Here is a 21485-nt window from a genome sequence, read left to right as displayed (position 1 = left end):
ATGTCATTGTTCTGTACATGCAATTTATCCAGGTCTGTACTTGAAATATTACTTGCTCAGAGAGGCTTTCCCGAAAATATTTTTTAGTGTGCACACACTTCTATCCCCTGATGGTTTTATTTTTCTTCATGGCTTTTGTCACAGGTTTATAGTATTCATCTGAAGCCCCAGTTAGTATACAAATTCTATGAACTGGAGATTTTATTTGACTTGTTCGTTGGCTGTATTTGTAGTATTTAGAGACTGGCAAGTCATAGGCACTCAGTATTTGTGAAATGAACACACGGATACAGAACTGTAGAGAGTGAAACCCAATTTTACGTTGCCTGTGGAGGAACTGGGCTCTGGAGTTGGGTCTCCTTGAGTTTAAATCCCAGCAATGTCCTTTCCTAGCTGTGATACTTTGGGCAAGTTATTTAACTAATCTGAACCTAAGGGGTTTATGAGGATTAAATGAGTAATGTGTGTAGAACATAACAAAGTGCCTGACATGCAGTTATCAATCAGTACTTAGTAGGTATTGCTGTTATTATCATTAGCATCAGTATTACATGCTTAGTAGTAAATTACGTTCTCTCATTCCATTCTTTATCCAGTGACATTCAGTAAATCACAGTTATAAAATGTGTTTAATGAACTTAAAGTCAAGGTTTTAAGTTTTTTTTTTTAACGTTTATTTATTTTTGAGACAGAGAGAGACAGAGCATGAACGGGGGAGGGTCAGAGAGAGGGAGACACAGAATCTGAAACAGGCTCCAGGCTCTGAGCTGTCAGCACAGAGCCCGATGGCGGGGCTTGAACTCACTGGCCGCGAGATCATGACCTGAGCCGAAGTTGGCTGCTTAACCGACTGAGCCACCCAGGCGCCTCTAAAGTCAAGTTTTAGAATGAATGAGCTAACATTTATTTGTAATTTTGCTTCTTGCCAATAATCTTGAAAGTGCTTTGCATATACTATCTTATCTTTATCCTGGTAAGTAGATAATATATTCATTTCACAGATAAGAAAATAGAATCACAGGTTAAGCATTTTGTCCCATGGACATGCAGGAGAAATAATAATAATAATAATAATAATAATAATAATAATAATAATAATGGTGGTGGTGGTTGTGGTGTCAAAAATCAAGCATCACTAATATGACATTAATAACAGACCTTAAAGTTTTTTCTTTACTTGTTTTTTAACTTTTTTTTAGACCTCGAGGGAAAAACATCTGAGATTAAGGAAATTAGGGTACATGGACAGCATAAGACTGGTATAGCATGTTTTAGCCCTGTATAGAGAGGTTCATGATACCTTGTTTAAAGGAGAAAAACTTCAGTTGTCTTGAAAATCTGCCATTGGTAATGAGAAAATCCAAATAAGAGTAATGAGCACAATTTTTGTCTGCTATTAAAAGAATAGAAACTACAGTAAGCAATGTCGTCAGTTATTTTTTATATGAAGGATAGTGCACTCGAGGTTGGAACCATACACAAGCTTTCATGAATCCGGAGAGTAATGAGCCTTGGGGAATCATGAGGTAAACTAATTTCCTTTGATAGAGCTAGGTAGATTTTGTAGGAAGTTTGAAGAGGTTTGTTTTCCAATGGGATCATAAGGTATGTTCAAATTCCTGTAAACTAATGGTTCATACCAGTAAGAATCTGGCTGAATCCAGCCTCATAACAACCAAGTTAGAAATAATGGGGATTTTTAATTACTTTGTTTGTGTAATTTGACTTTGTCACTGGTTCCATTAGCCATTGGATTGCAAGATTTGAACATTCTGTCTGGGAAAAACAGAACTAAAGCAGTTAGGGTGAAATTCCTTTTACTTTTTTATATAACAGATTACAATTCACCCCACCTTTTTTTTTTTTTTTAACTGAAACAAGTGATTCCTGATTAGATAGTGTTTGAAAAGTTGAGGAAAACTATATGTTTTTCTTTAGCAGCTGGAATTTTTATAGTAATGCAGAGATCTAAATCCACTGGAATTAGCTGACATGATTCCTTTATAAATTTTATTCATGTTTCCATCCAGTAAATTTGGATTCTGCATGTAAAAGAAACCTATGTGTATCATGGGCTATATCTTGGGGACGTTTTGCATGATTTTCAGAGGCATTTCATTATTCTGTGATTTGATTAAAATTAAAGCTTCTTAATCAGATTGTTATTCTTAAACCAAAGAGTTCTGAGTATCATTCTTAATGTTTTAGGTACTAAGGAACTTGGGAAATCCTTATTTCAGAATTTCTCAAAAAAGCTGTTTTGTTTTTTTTTTTATATTTGCTGAATGTTGCTGTATAATTCACAAGGCATTAGACTATAGAATAAAACTGCTAGAATATAGAATGATAGTTTCTATACTTAAGTATGTTATAGGAATATTGAGTTTCTTGGTATCTTAAAAGTAATTTACATGCCAAAAGATATATAGATACTTTGTAATTGATTTGTATATATGATTTGTAGTATACCTTGAAAGAAGTGTAGAACTCAGTTGGCTAAAAAAAGTGGGGAGTAGTAAGAGTATTCTTATTAGTGAAAATGTGCACTAAGTATTTGGTGAACAAGTAACTGGTTTGACTGGACTTATTTTGGGGAAGATAAGAGTAGAGAAGAAGGTGGAAGTTGGATTGTGAGGGCTTTTCACACCAGATCAAGAAAATTAAAAAAACCGGAACATGGGCTAGAAGTAACATTGAACTAGGCATTGTGGAATCTGGATTCTAGGTTTTGCTTTACCATTGACGACGAGGCCGTTACCCATAAAAACCAATTCTGTTTTATTCTAGGTGCTAAAGATGATACAGTGTATCTGGCAGGTGTCTAATAAGGACTAGAGTAGACTAGACTAGATACTTCATAGATGCCAGTTGAATTAATGAATTGATTCTAGCTTTGATATGGCATTAATCTCTCTGGGCCAAAATGGTCTCATTTGAATAAGGAGGACCTCTCAGATTCTTTCTAGATCTGTGATCCTATGGCAGTCTTGTAGATGTGGAGAACTATTAACCATTTTTGAGTAGTGTAATGTGAGTTAAATGATGTCAAGTGACTGGAAAGGGCTAAATGTCAGATGATTAAATGAAGCCAGATGGTTGATCTGGTCACAATATAAAATACAAATTGGAGATGGAGAGAATAGAAACAATGAAGCCCATCTGAAATTGGTTAAGTTTAAAGAGGTGAGGTGTTAATAATCTGGACTTTGGTGGTCACAGTTGTTATGCAAAAGAAGCAGTGATTTTGAGAGGTAACAAAGAAATTAGCAAAAATCTCATTTTGCCTGGCCAGAGATCTTTGACTGTTGGAAGGACAGTAGGAATACTAGTAGCAGAAGTGTTTACCAGTTGCCTTAAACATTTATCTTTGTTTAAAGAGCTCATAGAGAATAATAATACGTAAGTATTTTGAGAGAAGTAAGCATCCAAGAATGACTAAGTTTTCTATTCTGGATCATGGAAATAGTGATGATACCACTGAAAGAAATGAGGAAATTTAGAGAAAAACACTGAATTAAAGAGAAAGAAGAATTAGAGCTTAGATGTAAACTCTTGTACATATATGTGAATGATATTTTTATTGTATATGTTGAAAACTCTTATTTTGATATATAGAAAAGACTGGTCTAGATATTTGTGCCTGTATTATACCTCTGTCCAAAAAAAGTGATCTCATTGTGGTTTTGTGTGTTGCCCAGCAGAATTTTAAAATCCAGGTAACAAGTCACCTGTTTTCTAGCTCTTTCATTTTCATTTAGCTAGCATAGTCCTAAGCAAGCTTACTCTCAAACATTTAAGTTAAAGGTAATGCTGGACCACATTACTGTATTTCTGACTAATACCTGACATTCTAAACTACCTAGTGAGTGATGAATTGTGTTGAGCCAAAGATCAATAACAACTAGTACTTTGAGAGAGCTTGTTAGAATAGCCATTTCTAGCCTTTAGAGTAGAAGTATTCCCACCAAAGAGGTTCTAAGCCCTTATCTTATGTTATTATTGTTGAGTAATTGAAGCCTTAATACCTGGTCTTGATGGGGATTCCATCTTACCAATTGTAAAGAATAGGACTTTATTCTGTTACCCATTATAACAGTGCAATGAAAGTGCTTTTTCTACCATCTTTGTTAGTGACATGAAGAAAAAACCTTTCCTTAATCACTAAGTCAAAGTAGTAGTTATGTAGGTCCACGAGATCTTCCTGGAAAATGGGAATATCTTTAGGTTTATATGCATATTGAGGCTTTTAATAAAAGGGAAGGGAGAAGAGTAAATTCTTACCATTTCTATGTACTAATTCACAGCCTTTTTTTTTTTTTTTTTAATGTAACATAAGAGAGTAGTAAGGCTTTAATATCACCTCTTTTTAAATTAGGTAAACATTTAAAACTAGGTAATTATCATCCGCAGTTTTCGAGTGAGTTTAAGGGATGTGGTCCAGGTCCCACACACAAACCTGGTGTATGAGACCTGAGAACCCAGCCCAGTATCATGATTTCCTTCAACAGTGTTCTTTTGGCTACACATTCAGAGTTTATGTTTTGGTTGTTGAACTCAATCCCTATTTTCATTTAAAAGCATAGTTCCAACACGATGAGGGGTGAGAGAGTGTTTAGATAAATAGATTTCTAGTGTGGGTTTTGATGTCAAGGAGGCAGAACCTGTGGACATAATGGGTGGAGCTTTGAGCAAGTAAAAATCTCATTTTGCTTGTCCTAGGTTCTGTTGCTTTTAGAGGAGAGACAGGAGGTGCAGAAGCAGAACAGTTTCCCTGTTGTTCAGCCTGTAGCTTTGTTTAAAGGGCCTATCTAGAATAGTAGATTATTGGCTAAGCAGAGCAAACGGAGAATTGGAGAGTCTGAGAGTTGGAGAAGCATGGCTAGTGTTAAACAAGAATCTATGCTTCGATCTGACTTTGATGTCTGCCTTGCTTATGCTGTAGGCTAATTTACTCTGTTAATTTAGGTCTTATCAATTTCCTCTCTTTTCCTCTAACTGTAACAAGTGTATTTTGCCTTTTGTGATGGATTTTACAAAGAAAGACTTCTGCTCAGTGTTTGTCATCGTAAATTCTCATTGTTGCTGCTGCCCTCAAAAGGATTGTGTAAATGAGGTGGGTAAGAATTTCTAATAAATACAAAAGGTATATTGTAGCCATTGGGTGATATTTGAAGCAAGTATCAGTTAAAGTACTGAAATTGTTTACTTTAGAATGCTTTTCTTTTTTTTTTTTTATTTAAAAAAAATTTTTTTTTCAATGTTTATTTATTTTTGGGACAGAGAGAGACAGAGCATGAACGGGGTAGGGGTAGAGAGAGAGGAAGACACAGAATCGGAAACAGGCTCCAGGTTCTGAGCCATCAGCCCAGAGCCTGACGCGGGGCTCGAACTCCCGGACCGCGAGATCGTGACCTGGCTGAAGTCGGACGCTTAACCGACTGCGCCACCCAGGCGCCCCTAGAATGCTTTTCAAAATACTTGATGTTTTGTGGTTTAGTTAACTTGCACTACATTTCTTATGAGGAGGAAAGAGGCTTTTCTCAATTCTGAATGGTTAGGAAAAGTTTTACTTTTATGAAAGGATACATAAATGTTACCCTAACACATTTGAAACCTAAGCTTTTAAGAAGCAAGTGCTGGCAGTTTTTAAGAGCTAGAATATTGAACCAGAGAATACCATATTACGACTCAGTTTTATTTTTCCCCAGATTAGTTGGCAAACCATAAGTATATAGAATTCAAAGAAAAATTGAATCTATAAAATCCATGTATTATGTGTTTTCCATTTTTCTTAGTTCAAATCAACATTTTACAAACATCTATATCAACTCCTGATGTACCTTTGGAGGGAGTCACAGTTGTTTTCTTTCTTTCTTTTTCTCTTTTTGGCTCGAAAATTGCACAAAAGTGGCCTTTGTTTTTGTTTTAAGAGAATACATAATTTTTTTAAAACCCATAAGTATCTTAAATTAGATATTCAAGAAGCGCTTTTGTTGAATGCAGGGAAACATGCTACTCTCCCCGTAAAAAAAAACATATCATGGCACTGTTGCCTAAAGAGAGATTCCTGTTAGTTACAAAAGTAAGCAAGAATATTTCTAGAGACAGTGGGGTTGCTGGGTGTAGAAGAATGGAGTGAGCAAGTGTTTCTCCTTAACCAAATTTTTCTTATGTGTAAAATATTTAATCTGCCAATTTATCTGCCTTAGTACTCTTTTTCTGTTTTGTGTTTTTAAACCTCATTCAGAAGAGGTGAGCAAAACTTTGCCTGTACTGGTCAGAACAGGACTAGACTAGTATTTAGTGAGGCTGAATCAGGTAGTAAAGAAAACGAATGACATTAGGAGGATTTTAAAGGCTCTAAGTTGATTGTTTTCGTTGAAGTATATGAACTATGGAGTAGAAAAGATGAAATCTTAGCAAAATATTTTTTCATCATTAGTTTTGTTCTGTCTGGTGCTTAAAAACATGTTTTAGAATAATCTAGACCATTTTTTTTTATTTAAAAAAGTATGTTACCAAAAATATTTTAAAATGCATTGAGTTCTGCCCATTTCTTCACTGGATCATATAAATAAATAAAATAATAAAAAATACATTGAGTTCTTTCATTTCTTAAGAAGACTGTAAGTATGATAAATGTATCAAAACCTGTGCTTGTTTATTTCAAGCAACTTTCTATTATGTTTCCCAGATGACTTTTCTGTAGGTCACTTTCAGTGTTAAGTGAGGTTTCATGCTCATTTTTACATTTTGTGGGGTCATTTTCAATATATAATCCCCATATATTCTTCTCAAATGGTTCAGAACACTTCTGCTAGATATTTTGATAATCCTGGCTTCTTGATGGTAGCTGAGTGGTAGCTGAAATTTCTTCTATCTTTTTCATTATCTGTGTGGGTAACAGTAAGCTGAATTAATCTTTTAATACCAGCTGCTGGACTGGTAAGGTATGTCTCAGTTTTATTGGTTACCTTGGCACCTGCAATACATTTTTTAAGTTGGCAGTGGCAATCAGATTACCAATTATATAGCACTGTTACAGAACTTTCTGTATTTGAATCTTGAATAGCTTAACCTAGTAAATTTAAGGTGTTATATTATGCACAGTTTCTGGTTTTACCAGTATGACCTTATATAGCTCGTTTGTTCAACTAATAATTCTATTTATAAATAGGAATTCCTATTTGTAAAGCAGTGAATGTTTATATGGGTAGGATTAGCAAGAGGATTATTTATTTTTAAGGATAACCAAGGATGAAAGTAGGTTCACTCTACATCTTGTTGATTATTTTTCAAGAGAATTCTTTGCTTCCTTTTAACCCTAAGATTTATTATCTTTCGTGATTGCCTCTGAATTCAAAAGGGACCTTAGGTCAGCAAACTTAGTAATTCAAAGAGCTTGCAATCTAGATACCACATTTGATTCTAGCTGCCGTGAATGTAGGTTGGCAAGTTGGACAGGTACTGTCCCCATTTGCTAGATGAGGAATCTGAAATCATCATTCCAATATGCCTGTGCTAAATTGGAACAGAACTTTAATATAATCAATATATGTGTGTTTTATTAATATGTAGAGATTTTACTGTCAGGAGGCCAAAGTACATTCCCCTAAAATATATAATGGAATAAGAAGCATTTTTCGTAATTATATCTGTATTCTCTTTGACCACTTTCCTGTAATATTTGAATTGACTTTACATGCAAAGGCCAAGTATGTATTAGTGTCCAGTTTTACCAAAGAACATTCTTTTAGACAATTTTCTGCTGATAGTAAATGTTCTACAAACTTGATATACAGTATTTTAGATTGTTCTTCCCATTATATTTATAAATAACATCTTTAAGGTTTGCTTTTATAGTTTTACATGTTTGTTGTAGAACATTAAAAGCAAATATAACACAAAATCTCCAGTGTTTCCACTACCAGAGAACTTTCAGGGAGCATCATCTTTTTTTTTTTTTTTTTTTTTTCCTCAAAATAGTTCCCATTTTCTTAAGCCCTTTAGTTTGAAATACCATACCAGCAACCTTTTGCTTCAGCAGCATTATTTTTCTTACTCTTATTTGAATTATTATATGAAGGCAAAGACAAGTTGGGAAAACTTACCTGGATTTGAAAAATAAGAAAATTAGGGAAAATAGAATAGTGATCTTTGTAGTCATTACTTAGAAATGAACCTTTTTGGGGCACCTTGGTGGCTCAGTCAGTTAACGACGTCAGCCCAGGTCGTGAATCTCACAGTTCACGGGTTTCGAGCGCCGTGTCGGGCTCTGTGCTGGCCACTCGGAGCCGGGAGCCTGCTTTGGATTCTGTGTCTCCCTCTCTCTCTGCCCCTCCCCTGCTCACACTTGCTCTCTCTCTGTCAAAAAATAAAAAAAAGAAATGAACCTTTTAGGGGCGCCTGGGTGGCTCAGTCAGTTAAATGTCTGACTCTTGATTTGGGTTCAGATCATGATCTCGCAGTTTGGTGAGTTCGAGTCCCATGTTGGGCTCCATGCTGACAGTGCAGAGCCTGCTTGGGATTCTCTGTCTCCCTCTCTCTCTGCCCCTCCCCCACATGTGCTGTCGTTGTCTCTCTCAAAATAAATAAACTTAAAAAAATTTATTAAAAAAAAAAATGAACCTTTTAAATACATGGGTTTAACTTTAGGGTCAGTCCTACTGACAGTTCCTTGCTGTGGAAAGTTAGCCCTAGAGGTAGAATCCTCCAAATCAGGAGTTTGAATAACACAGTTGAATAACTGATGAGAATTAGAGTTGATCCTTGATGCATGTTATTATAATCCATGCATTTCTGTGATTTGTCAGATTATTTTCACTAATTTTGTTTTAATTGATCTTGTCACTGAGACTATAGATGATTAAAATTTATGTACTTTATTCTAACTTTTCTAGGACCTCTCCCTTACTTCTATTTCTATATTCCTATTCCCTGTGTTTTATGTGTTTATGTGCCACCTGGACAGTATGTCAGTGCAGCTACTTTAATCCACGTGGTTACTTAGATAAGGTGGGAATAGCAAATGAGGTGATTTTCTCCATATCACCTCGCAGTATTTTGTTATTCTTACATCTTATGTATATTTTCTATACATTGCTGAAATTTTTATTTGCAAACAATTTATATTTTATGAAGATTCTAAAATACCACTAGGATACTATATAGTATTACATATAATAGTAGTGAGTTTTCTTCAGAAAATAGTTAGAAATCTTGTCTTTTATATGGATCTGATATATCACTTTTCATTTTATGTTTCATATGTACCAGACAATTTGCTCTTCTGTTATCATGCCAAAACAATCCAAATCCTTAACTCCTGTACTCACTGAGTTTGTTGCAGAGTACTGTGATAATAGAATACCTGCCAAACTAAGCATGTGAATTCATGCCCATTCGTGGATTCACTGTTCAAAGTAGTTAAATACTATGTTGATTAATGTGTTAGGGAACAAGGCTGAACAAAAGATCTAACCAGTTAGAGCATTTGGCCTTCTTTTTAGCCAATAACTTCCTTTACCTGAAACACAGCCGAAGATGTTGACAGTAGCCTAAATTTTTCCCTAGCCACATATAGAGGCTATGGAAATAAGAAACCCCACTATCTGACTGTTCCTTGTTTTCTTACCATGGTTAAATTGCCTCTACTTAGCTCTGACCCTGCAATGGACCAGCTCCTGCAGGCAAATCAGAAAAAAGCCAGGATGGTAAGAAGGCAATCTAATAAAAGCTTAAGAGGCAATTCAAAATCAAAGTTCAAAGACACTGCCATTATTAAATGTTTCTGTTGCTATTTTTATGTTTCTCAGGGAGTAAAGCCTGCCAGTTTTGACAAAGTAGCAATTCCTGAAGTGAAGGAAATTATTGAAGGATGCATAAGGCAAAACAAAGATGAAAGGTAAGTTGCCACTTTTAACTTAGGTATTGCATAAAAACCTAAAATGTAATGATATGTCTGAATACAATACTCAATCTAAAGTGTATTTAATATTTCACTTGTGATTAATTTCTCTATTTATGTCATGGAATATCTTTAAAATTAGCATTCTGGGGGTGCCTGGTTGGCTTATTTGGTAGAGCATGTTACTCTTGATCTCAGTGAGTTCAGGCCCCACATTGGGTATAGAGATTACTTTAAAAAATAAAAATTTTTAAAAATCTTTAAAAAGTAGACTTCTGTCCATTTAAGGTAATATTGAGACTTGATATACTGAAATGTTGTGAAAATGTAGTGTCATAGGGTTTAAGTGAACCAGAACCATCTTAAACATAGCTGCTACATTCAGATACAACTACTTAACCTGTAGCGTCAGCATAATTTATAAAACTCAATAGGGTTCAATCTCTTTCTGACCAGCAGATCTGTTTGTTAGTTCTTTACCCATTGAATTCTAAAAGGTGAAATAAAATCTTGGCTCTTGGAAATCAGCTTAACTTTACAGGTCTTGATTTGCTGTCATTCTGCCAGAATTGAAGAGCAAAACATCAAAATTCCTTTCAGTAAAAAGAGACAAGTTTGCCCAAAGCTTAGGAGGAGATCTGGCTTAGTCATGTGTACTAACAGGACTTTTCTCAGAGGAGCGGCAAGTATCTGATACATCATACAGCTGATTCATAACCCGTCAGGCATGGCAAAGAGCCAGTGTCTGTTTATGAAAAATAATCTGCCCTCACCATCCCCACTCACCTTCCAAAAAAGAAAAAGACCAGCCAGTACAAATATAAATTATAAGTTGAGCATAATCTATCTCCTTAAGAATGAGAGCAATCAGGTATATCATCCAAATTAAAGAATTCAGTATCTTCACTTTTCCAGTCTCATTCTCTTTTCATAACTCTGTTGTTTGGAAGAGCTTAACATCATGATCTTTAAGACTGTCCAATAGAAATTTAGTTTGGATTTCTAATTGTATATACAGTGTTTGGAAAGGGGAGTCCTTAATCTTCTAAGAACTTTTTTTTTACTATAAACAAAGGAGTATTTGTTTCCAGTCTTAAAACATATTGCTATTTCTTTTCTGGATGATACAGTTTACTAGATTACTGGTATTTTGAAACCATTTATCTAAAGAAGATTATTCCACAATCAGACTTTTTGCCTAGTACACAAATTGTTGAACAAGGAATTGAATTTATTGGGGTAAATAAAGTTGTAGTAGAAGGTAATTAACTAGAAATCAAAAAACCTATTTTCAAATTTTGATTCAACCATTAAGCCTTCTAACTATGAGAAGATTTTCATCCTCTCTGAGCCTCCATTTCCTAAAAGTCAAAATAATACCTCACTGGCTGTTGGTGAAGGATTAGATGAGGAAATTTTGTTAACTATAAATTAACATATGAGGAATTTTTGTTAACTGTAAATTTCTACGTAAACTATGTGGTATTTTGAAGCTATGATATTCTGTGTATTATTTGCTGTTACTAGTACATTGTTAACTAATATGAGATTAGATCACTTCGATTAAAAAGTATCACTTTCAACTTTTATTTATAAATGAGACTGTTCTGATGTTCTGTAACTTGAGATCAAAACTATAATCACTATTTACACGGAGCAATGTAGAAATGAGTTATAAAATCTTTGTTTTTTTTTTTAATAGTCCTTTTTTATTATTCCAAGCATGACAATAATCAGCCACACTTGAAAATTATGTTTTAAATCTAATGGTATTTTGTTTTGTTTTTGTTTCACTTCCCTCTCTTTGGTAGATATTCTATCAAAGACCTTTTGAACCATGCCTTCTTCCAGGAGGAAACAGGGGTACGGGTAGAATTAGCAGAAGAAGATGATGGAGAAAAGATAGCCATTAAATTATGGCTACGTATTGAAGATATTAAGAAACTAAAGGGAAAATACAAAGACAATGAAGCTATTGAGTTTTCCTTTGACTTGGAAAGAGATGTGCCAGAAGACGTTGCTCAAGAAATGGTAAATTAACACTGATCTGCTATTTAAAAATTGATACAGACTTACAAACATTGGTATTATTGAGCAAAAAAGTTTATGAAGCAGTGTGGATGGCAGATCTCATTGATACAAAATTGTATTCATTAGTGGCCCCAAAGTTATTTTTATTTAAGGAAAAGATAAATAGATGTAGATATATAAGGATGGATGGATGGGTCTAAAATGTATTCTGAAGTAATGTGAAAGACTGTAAGGTCAAATGACTCCTAATCTAGATAAACCTATGGAGTTCAAGTGACAATTTATATTTTCTAAATATATAAATATTGATCAGTTATTGGGATAAACTCTATAAATACACTGTGAATTGTTTTTACTTGAGGGAGTTTTCAAGATCAATTATTAGTAGGCAGGCTTTGATCAATCACTTTTTGAATTATGTCTAAAATATAACTTTTCAGAAATGAAACACTTCACCAATTTTAGGGTTGCCATAGTGCCTAAAATAGTGAATATAAAGAGATACTCCTAGAATATCTCTACTAGAATTTATAAGAACCATTCAATAGAAAGGGTCAGGTATGAAAGAGATATTTATTTTAATTGTTAGTTTTTTATACCATTAGAGATTTGTGTTTTTATTTGGTTTTTTTTTTTTGTAACTTTCATTTATTTACCCTGGTTGTTTCTGGTTAAGTTGTTGCCTAGTGAAACAAAGTTTAAAACAAGACAGATTAATATTAATAGTTAATGTGAGTGGGGAAATCGAGTGACTAGAATAAAATGAGCCTTATTTGGTTTAAAACCTTTGGTTTTAGGTTCCCCATTGTTTTGTTGTTATTAGGAGTAAAGGTACGCCCACCCTGAGAGTTTCTACAAAGATGGTGGCACCCACCCTATGAGTATCTATAAAAATGGTGGAGAAATGCATAATGCAGACCAGTAATTTCACAATTTGGTTAAGACCAGTCCTTAGAGAGGTCTTTCTCTTCCCCCTTCTTCCTAGTTTTTTCCCCACACCTGCTTTTTTTGTTTTATATTTGGTTTGCTTTCTTTTGATATTGTACTGCTTCCTAACGCACTCCTTTATCCTGTAGGTAGAGTCTGGGTATGTCTGTGAAGGTGATCACAAGACCATGGCAAAAGCCATCAAAGATAGAGTATCATTAATTAAGAGAAAACGAGAACAGCGGCAGTTGGTACGGGAGGAACAAGAAAAAAGAAAGCAGGAAGAGATTAATCAGAAACACCAGGTAGAACAACAATCAAGTACTTCCCAGGCAGGAGTCAAACAGATCCCATCTGCTAGTACTGGCATGCCTCCTGCTTCTACCACATCAGCTTCAGTTTCTACACAAGTAGAACCTGAAGAACCTGAGGCAGATCAACATCAACAACTACAGTACCAACAAACTAGTATATCTGTGTTATGTAAGTATTTTGGGAAGTGGACAAGTATGCTAAGGATACTCCTAAGTGATTTTTCATCTTTTTACTCATCATTTTTCGCTGGCCTTTTGGTTTGAATCATGAAGCCAATATATAATAAGAAATTTGAAGTAATTACCACTAACAGACTAGGACAGGACAGTAAGGAAATGTGATTAGGATATAAAATAATTTGGGGCTCCTGGGTGGTTCAGTCAGTTAAGCATCCGACTTTGGCTCAGGTCATGATCTCACGGTTGTGGGTTCAAGCTCTGCATCAGGCTCTGTGCTGACAGCTCAGAGCCTGGAGCCTGTTTCAGATTCTGTGTCTTCCTCTCTCTCTGCCCCTCCCCAACTCACGCTCTGTCTCCTTCTGTCTCAAAAATAAATAAACTTAAAAATAAATAAATAAATAAATAAATAAATAAACAAACAAACATTAAAAAAAAAAAAGATATAAAATAATTTCACAGGTTCCAACATCTTAGAAGTTCCAGTTTATAGATTTCTACTTTTCACAATTCCTTAAAATAAAATGTAATTATGAAACTAATATTACACTGTATGCTAATTGGAATTTAAATAAAAACTTTTTTTAAAACTTACATCTGCAAAAATAAATGAATAAAATGAAATATAACTAATAATGAAAAATGAATAAATTTATCTTAGCTATTTGTAATTGAATCCATTAATCTGGTTCAGCTCTTTTGGCAAAGCTGAATAACATGTAGACTAGAAACTAATGCACCTCTTACTAGTTTTTGATTGAACTACCTCCTTAATACTAAGAATGCACTGCTCTCCAAGACTTTGAAAGCTTGGAAAGCTGCATCATAAGACTTTGAAAGCTACATCAAACCTATGGCTGACTAATAGCATTCCATTTTAGTTCTCTTATTCTTCAGGTAATAAGATTCTGTGACAGCCATGCAGTTTTTTTTTTTAAAGACATTAAAACTTTTTTCCATATGGATCCTTCATGTTTTTAAGCATAGAAATCTACTTAGTAAAATAACTAGTATTCATTTTTTATTTAGTTCAGGTCTTTACAAAGAAAAAACTAACCCTAGAGTAATGGGTTTGTGATGGGAAAATATAAATCTCCTTTTTGTGATGTGTGTCTCTCTGTGTTTTTTGGCAATTTATTTCTCCCTCAGCTGACGGGACGGTTGACAGTGGTCAAGGATCTTCTGTCTTCACAGAATCTCGAGTGAGCAGCCAACAGACAGTTTCATATGGGTCCCAACATGAACAGGCACATTCTACTGGCACAATCCCAGGGCATACAGCTTCTGTTGTCCAAGCACAATCTCAGCCTCATGGGGTATATCCATCCTCAAGTATGGTAAGTAACTGCATAAGAGAGTGTAAGCCTATAATGAGGGCCAGTAGATGTAATATGTTAATTTCAGATTCTTTCTGCTATCCAAGTAATAGCATGAGTTCGAAGTAGATAATATAGATGGTATGTTTCTAAAGGAAATAGGTTTATTATAGAGTACAATTTGGAGTAGTTCAGTTAGGCTAGAACATAAACATTAATGTATGAGAATCAGCTGAACTTCCTAGGTGAAGAAACTATGTACAAGATTTAGACTAATCTGTATTTGATTAAAGATAATGCCCTCTTTAGCGCTTTAGAGTTGAAACTGTTCAAATCAGCATAAGTTGGACATACAAATGATTTGAGGGTGGGTGTGTGGAGTGTTTTTCAAAAGCTTACTTACTAAAAGAATTACTAAGCATTTTTTATAAGATTTCTTATTGTATAAAACACAGGTAAGACATTCAAACCATTATAGAATGCTGCATGTGAGTACTTTAGAGTGAAGAAATCCTTTATTTGTATGACCATTTAATTTAGCGCTTGTGTTTAGTTAACCATCAGTTGCTATGCGTGTTCCTGCCTTAAAGTCTGTGTTGGACACAAATTCCTTCCCCAGTATACGTTCATTTGCTTTTTCTCTTTATTTGGTATGGTTTTATTACAGATTTATTTTCAGAATCCACTTATGGAGATTATTTCCTGAAATATTTTATGCATTTATATGTAAACACAGATACACACACACTGCCCCATGTTTTACATTAGCCACTCTTGCTTTTCATATAGAAAATGTTAAAATAGGTATCAGGTAATACCCCATTTCTTTTGTTGACCCTCTGTGAAGTCTTCAGTGCTAAATAAAGTACATCATCTGCTTCAGGAAGGAATTAGAGAATAACTGGTCACTATATAGCACTTGTGTAGTGAGATCTTTAGACAGATTTTTTTTTCTCTTTCTCAGAAAGCTTTTAAATCAGAATTTTGTGGAACTTTTGCTCAACATTAAATGAAAATCTTTCTCTGTTAAGAAAATACTTCTGCTTGTTCTGCTCTTTTGTCCTACAGCTTTGAATAAAAGACGTTTGTATGTTTCAGAGTCCATTCATGAGTCCTGCATTGGCTAAGTCTCAAGATGAATGGCCACAGTAACACAAAGAAAACTAATACACTAATGTTTTCTACTTTTCTGACCTTTAAAATAATTAAGTAGGGTAGAAGAACTTACAGAGACTATATAGATGTATTTCCGTGTTCTGACAAATATTATTTGTCAGCATTTCTTGTTCGTTTCTACTCTTGTTCTGGTTGATTTTTTGTGGATCATCATAACTAGATTTCTTTTTAACTATTTTTAATCTCTTTGCTTCCCTCATCACAGGGTAATGAACGTTAGGCGTCTCTATTTTAGAAAAGGAAATAGAATGATCATTTATGATTTTAAATATTTGAGCCACAAAGATAGTTATATTTATTTATTGATGCTCTAAAAGCAGACTGTTATGACAGCCTTGCCTTTTAATGACAGTGTTCTGTGGAGGTATATCATGAAGAGTCATCAAATATTGAGGATTTTTTAAATCTTATGATTCTTTTTCTTTCTTAATGCAGAAAGAATTTACTATGGCTTACAATAATATATCACTTATATGTGCAATAAAAAAATTAGAATAAAAGGGAAACGGGTGGAAAAAAAAATAGAACCAGGAATGAACTAAGTATGATAAGTATGATGATGCTTAAGTACTTACTACTGGTAGGCCACAAATTTCGTTCAAAGCATTCTGTGCAGCCAGTTTTGGAAAAGAAAACACAATCAACTATACAGTTCACAATACCTAAAGGGAAATGACAAACTTGCTCAGGACAACTTTAACAGTATTAGGCATACTGCTTTTTAGCTGTATTAAAGTTTTTATGTTGAGACGCTTCAAACTTTATAAACCTAAGTTGAATCTCTGATACGCCAGAAAACTCTTAAAGTTTTACTCTTCAGAGACTCACACTTAAGGTATTTTTCCATTGACTACTTTGGTAAAACTACAGAATGTGTCTATGTCGTGAATTACTTCTAGAAAACTAATGCTTTTCCTGTTAGAAAATGAGTTTTTACTCTTTACAGATAAAGATAGGAAATGTAATAAATAAAATACTCTGAGACAACAATTTTTTTTAGTCTGATCCCTTCTAAATAGAAGTGAGAAACCTCTGAAATTTCCAGAGTTCCGGCAAAGTAATCCAGTCCTAAAGTCTTCTACACATTATAATGTACATTAAACTAATAGAATTAATTCTTTCTTAATCTTAATAAGTTTTAAAAAAACTGTAAGCCAGTATTCATTGTATTCCCTATCTATTCTACTACCTCAGTCAGTTGGCTCTTCTTATTCATACATTCATAACAATTGATGTAATTTCAGAATATTTAGGAAGATAATTGATCATTATCGTGGTGGTTCATAAAAAGCCTGTACGTGGCCAACAGTGTAGAGAGCATAGTTGTGATCTGCCAGGTGTGCTTTGTGGAATTATGCCTCTCCACAAAAAAATTGGATTTGCTGGATTGGGGGAGGATGGACAGTTCTTTAGGTCAGCTGTGCCCTATTATCATTGTACATTTGGTTATTTTTTTTTTCAAAGTATTGTGTTTTTCATGTGTGTGTTTGTTTTCTGTTTAGCCTCGTCGTGGCCGTAGCATGTCGGTTTGTGTTCCCCATCTTTCTGCTGTTCCCTCTCTGTCCCGCATCTCTCCCAGTGCTCCTTCCACCCCACCACCAGTGCTGTCTGCATCTCTTTCTCCTTCCCTCCTTCGGATTGCCCCTGAGGAAACTTTTGCCGAAAAGCTTTCTAAAGCATTGGAGAGTGTCCTGCCTATGCACTCTGCCTCTCAGCGCAAGCACCGACGCTCCAGCCTGCCTTCCCTCTTTGTCAGTACTGTATGTAACTGTAAACTTCCTGACAAATGAAAATTTATTACCAATGAATACATCCAGGCATCAAGAATTTTAATAAAAATTAGATAAATAAAAAGGACTACACTTATGCTTTCAGGATACCAGTTCTTCCTATAGGAAACTTTTTTGTTACAGGCTTTAAGGGGGGAAAAAAGCAAGGAGGTAATGAGAGAGAATGCTTATAGTGCCCTGGACACATATCAATGTGCACCCAATAAAATTTAGTTTTTATTATATTCTCCTATCCCTAACTGACCTATACGAATCCTTGCATTTTCACATATTAATATAAAGAATATGTATTACTTCATTTTAAATTCATTGATTTAACCAAAAGCAAGTTTTCTCTTTATCAAAAAAGTAACTCAAATTCATTTTCTCTTCACGTCATTCTAAAGAGACACTAATGAAGCTGAATGAGCCCATTTTTTCCCCCACAGCAAAGAGTAATTGAAGACTGAAAGTTGCTTTTAATTCTTAGCGGTTTAAAGTGATGGTGTTGGCAAACTAAAACATATGTTCCCTCGTGGAAATTTGTCTCTTAGATTGATCAAATAAGGTGGGATCTTGACTCTAATGAATACATTATTTTTTAGAGGGTGCAAAAATGGTAGTTTTATTAAAGCACAAAAACAGGACTCGTGGGCAGAAAGAGCTGCTGAGACCCTAGTGAATACATTAGATACACATGTAGTATATAAGATTTTCTTTGGCCCCATTTGTATCTATAAAAGATCTGTCTCTTAAAAGTTGTGTTAAACACTGTGGGACCTTGCTGCTGCTTTTCCAGATAGAGAATATAGTTAACATTCTGATCTAGCAATATCAAAATATTCAGATTTGTACTTAGGAGAATGATTAGCCATATATGTGTTATGGCTTTGGGATACTCCTTGAATAAACAGTAAAATGAAGCATTCTGGTCTGAAATAGAAGCCCTCTTTTAGCTGTTGTGAAGAAGCAACAGTTGAGCCATTTTGCTAACTTGATGGGGACTATCCCTACTGAAAGAATGAAATTAATCTACTCTTTTTAAGAAGAGTCCATAAAAGTGAATTATTACAGTGTACACTGTTTGCATTTGGCTAGGTAGGATTCTAAAACTATAGAGTCTTATGACTGTAACTGCCTATGTGAATAAAATGCTGTTAAGTCTGTTATTTATATTATCCTTTTCACTTGATTTGAACACTAAATTATTCACCCCTTAACTAGGATCAGAGAAGTGGACATTCAGCAGTTTGACATCTGTAACATGTTTCGTGTAGTAAAATTAACTGCATCTAGTTTAAGATAGATAGGGGGAAAGGTATTTCTGTCAGTAGTCAGTAGTGTGTCTTTTACTGTCCACCAAAAATACTTCTTTTGATTTCTAGTTAGATGACATACTGTTAGTTGATAATAACACTGAAGCCTCTGACAGCACAGGATAATAATATAGAATATAGGAAAACTTTGTATAGCAGATTAAATTGAAGTACCTTTCTTATATCTTAAAAATGTTGAGCTTACTATCTTCCCTTAACTCTTACTATTTTAATTCTTTTTCCACTGATTTAAATATACATTAAGTCTTAAGAGTGAGAATATTAATTGGGGGTAAAAACAGAATAAACACTTAGAAAACTCTTCCATTTCCTTTGAGAGAAGATGTTGTGGAAAAGCAGCTCTTATCTAACGCAAAGAATCCCACAGAATAACTTTATTGACCCTGGATGTATTTAATGGATTTTTACTATGCACATAATTTCCAAAAGCATTGTTATTTCTTTATTAATTATAAATTTTGTGTAACCGTTTCATAGGGTTACACAGAGCTACCCAGTTTTGCATGTCTAATGTAATTTCACATATGAATGTATGAATTACTTGTCTTATTCATGTTGATACAGCCTCAGTCCATGGCGCATCCGTGTGGGGGGACCCCAACATACCCAGAATCACAGATATTTTTCCCAACTATTCATGAACGTCCAGTTTCTTTTTCACCACCTCCCACCTGTCCACCGAAGGTGGCCATTTCCCAGCGGCGTAAGAGCACCTCCTTCTTGGAAGCCCAAACTCGCCACTTCCAACCCCTGCTGAGGACTGTTGGCCAAAATCTTCTTCCACCTGGTGGCAGCCCAACTAACTGGACACCAGAGGCCGTAGTTATGTTGGGCACTACAGCCAGTAGAATAACTGGAGAGCCATGTGAGATACAGGTCCATCCTATGTTTGAACCAACTCAAGTTCACGGTGACTATAGACCTGGACTAGTACTTCCAGAAGAAGCTCACTATTTTATTCCTCAGGAACCAGTGTATCTAGCTTACCAGGCCCAGGTGACAGAACAGTATGAGGGTATTCCATACAACTCACCAGTACTGTCAAGTCCTATGAAACAGATACCTGAACAGAAGCCAGTACCAGGGGGCCCTACCTCAAGTTCTGTCTTTGAATTTCCATCTGGACAGGCTTTCCTGGTAGGACACCTTCAGAATTTAAGATTAGATTCTGGATTGAGTCCAGGATCTCCCCTCTCTAGTATTTCTGCACCTATCAGTACAGATGCTACACGTTTGAAATTTCACCCTGTCTTTGTTCCTCATTCTGCGCCCGCTGTGTTAACTCATAACAATGAGAGCAGAAGCAATTGTGTATTTGAGTTTCATGTTCACACTCCAAGCTCCTCTTCGGGAGAAGGAGGAGGAGTCTTGCCTCAGCGTGTTTACCGAAATCGACAGGTTGCAGTGGACTTGAATCAGGAAGAACCACCTCCTCAATCAGTTGGATTACATGGCCGCCTACAGCCTGTGACTGAAGAACAGCGTAATTACCATGCCCCAGAATTGACCGTTTCTGTGGTAGAGCCTATCGGACAGAACTGGCCAATAGGAAGCCCAGAATATTCCAGTGATTCCTCACAAATTACTTCTTCAGACCCCAGTGATTTTCAATCACCTCCCCCTACAGGGGGAGCAGCTGCACCTTTTGGCTCTGACGTCTCATTACCCTTTATCCGTCTGCCTCAGACAGTGTTACAAGAATCCCCACTTTTCTTCTGTTTCCCCCAAGGAACCACATCTCAGCAGGTTTTATCTGCCTCATTTTCTTCAGGAGGATCTGCACTCCATCCACAGGTTATAGGAAAACTTCCACGATTCTTTTAAACTACCCTACTGTGCATCATTACATTTAAGTTTTCTATCCCTCCTTTCCATTTATGTGGATTATTTTTAATTTTATTCGTAATATTAGTATTTCTCCTTTTGGGGGGATTATAAACTACTTGTATTTAAGAACAAAGTATGAGAGAGAAGCTGCCTCATTTACCTATAATATGTGCAAACCCTTGAAAAAGAGAACACAAAAACTAGAACTTTAGTCACTCGTCAAAATCAGTTACTTCTATCCATATGTAGAATAATTTCAATTTGTAGTGAGAATGTAACTGTCTATCATGTAAAGTTGACTCATCGTTGATTATTTATAAATATTAATATGAAGTATTTCTCTCTCCCTAGAAACAAACATGGCTAGTTTTTGTTTTTGTTTTTTTTTTTTTAATAGGTTTTTTTTCTGTAAAATGAAAAGAATGGAAAATAAAGAGTTTTTTAAAGAGTATTAAGAATACACAAAATTTTGATTAGTTTGGAGGAATCTTAAAAGAGAAAAGAAACATCTTAAGAATTTAGGAACAAATGAAAATGCCTTTTAAAATGGCATCATTTGAACAAGTCACTGTGTATTATATGTCCAAATAAAATGCTAATCCATAAAATTGATTCTAATTTTTAGCAACAAAATTGTAATCTAGTGTGGGTGGTAGGATTTTTTTTGTTTTTAAGAATTTGTGATAGATGTTGCAAGCTGAGAA

General features: G+C 35.0%; 1 protein-coding gene across 49 annotated transcripts in view; it reads left to right on the top strand.

Moving 5' to 3' along the window:
- Window positions 1-21485, top strand: part of WNK1 (WNK lysine deficient protein kinase 1) — a 164030-nt gene that overhangs the window by 105249 nt on the left and 37296 nt on the right. For 28 of the 49 annotated variants that reach the window (XM_045464104.1, XM_045464079.1, XM_045464105.1 and 25 more), the window contains exons 5-8: window positions 9816-9904; window positions 11719-11938; window positions 13015-13348; window positions 14506-14693. In XM_045464104.1, the coding sequence (XP_045320060.1) occupies window positions 9816-9904; window positions 11719-11938; window positions 13015-13348; window positions 14506-14693 (831 nt within the window). Of the gene's footprint in view, window positions 1-9815; window positions 9905-11718; window positions 11939-13014; window positions 13349-14505; window positions 14694-17350; window positions 17609-19518; window positions 20749-21485 lie in introns of all 49 variants that reach the window. The other 21 variants (XM_045464107.1, XM_045464055.1, XM_045464072.1 and 18 more) reach the window with 3 other exon arrangements.

This window comes from Leopardus geoffroyi, chromosome B4, assembly GCF_018350155.1.
Source record: "Leopardus geoffroyi isolate Oge1 chromosome B4, O.geoffroyi_Oge1_pat1.0, whole genome shotgun sequence".
NCBI lineage: Eukaryota > Metazoa > Chordata > Mammalia > Carnivora > Felidae > Leopardus > Leopardus geoffroyi.
The sequence above is the reverse complement of the archived record's forward strand: the minus strand, read 5'-3'. Positions and strand labels throughout refer to the sequence as shown.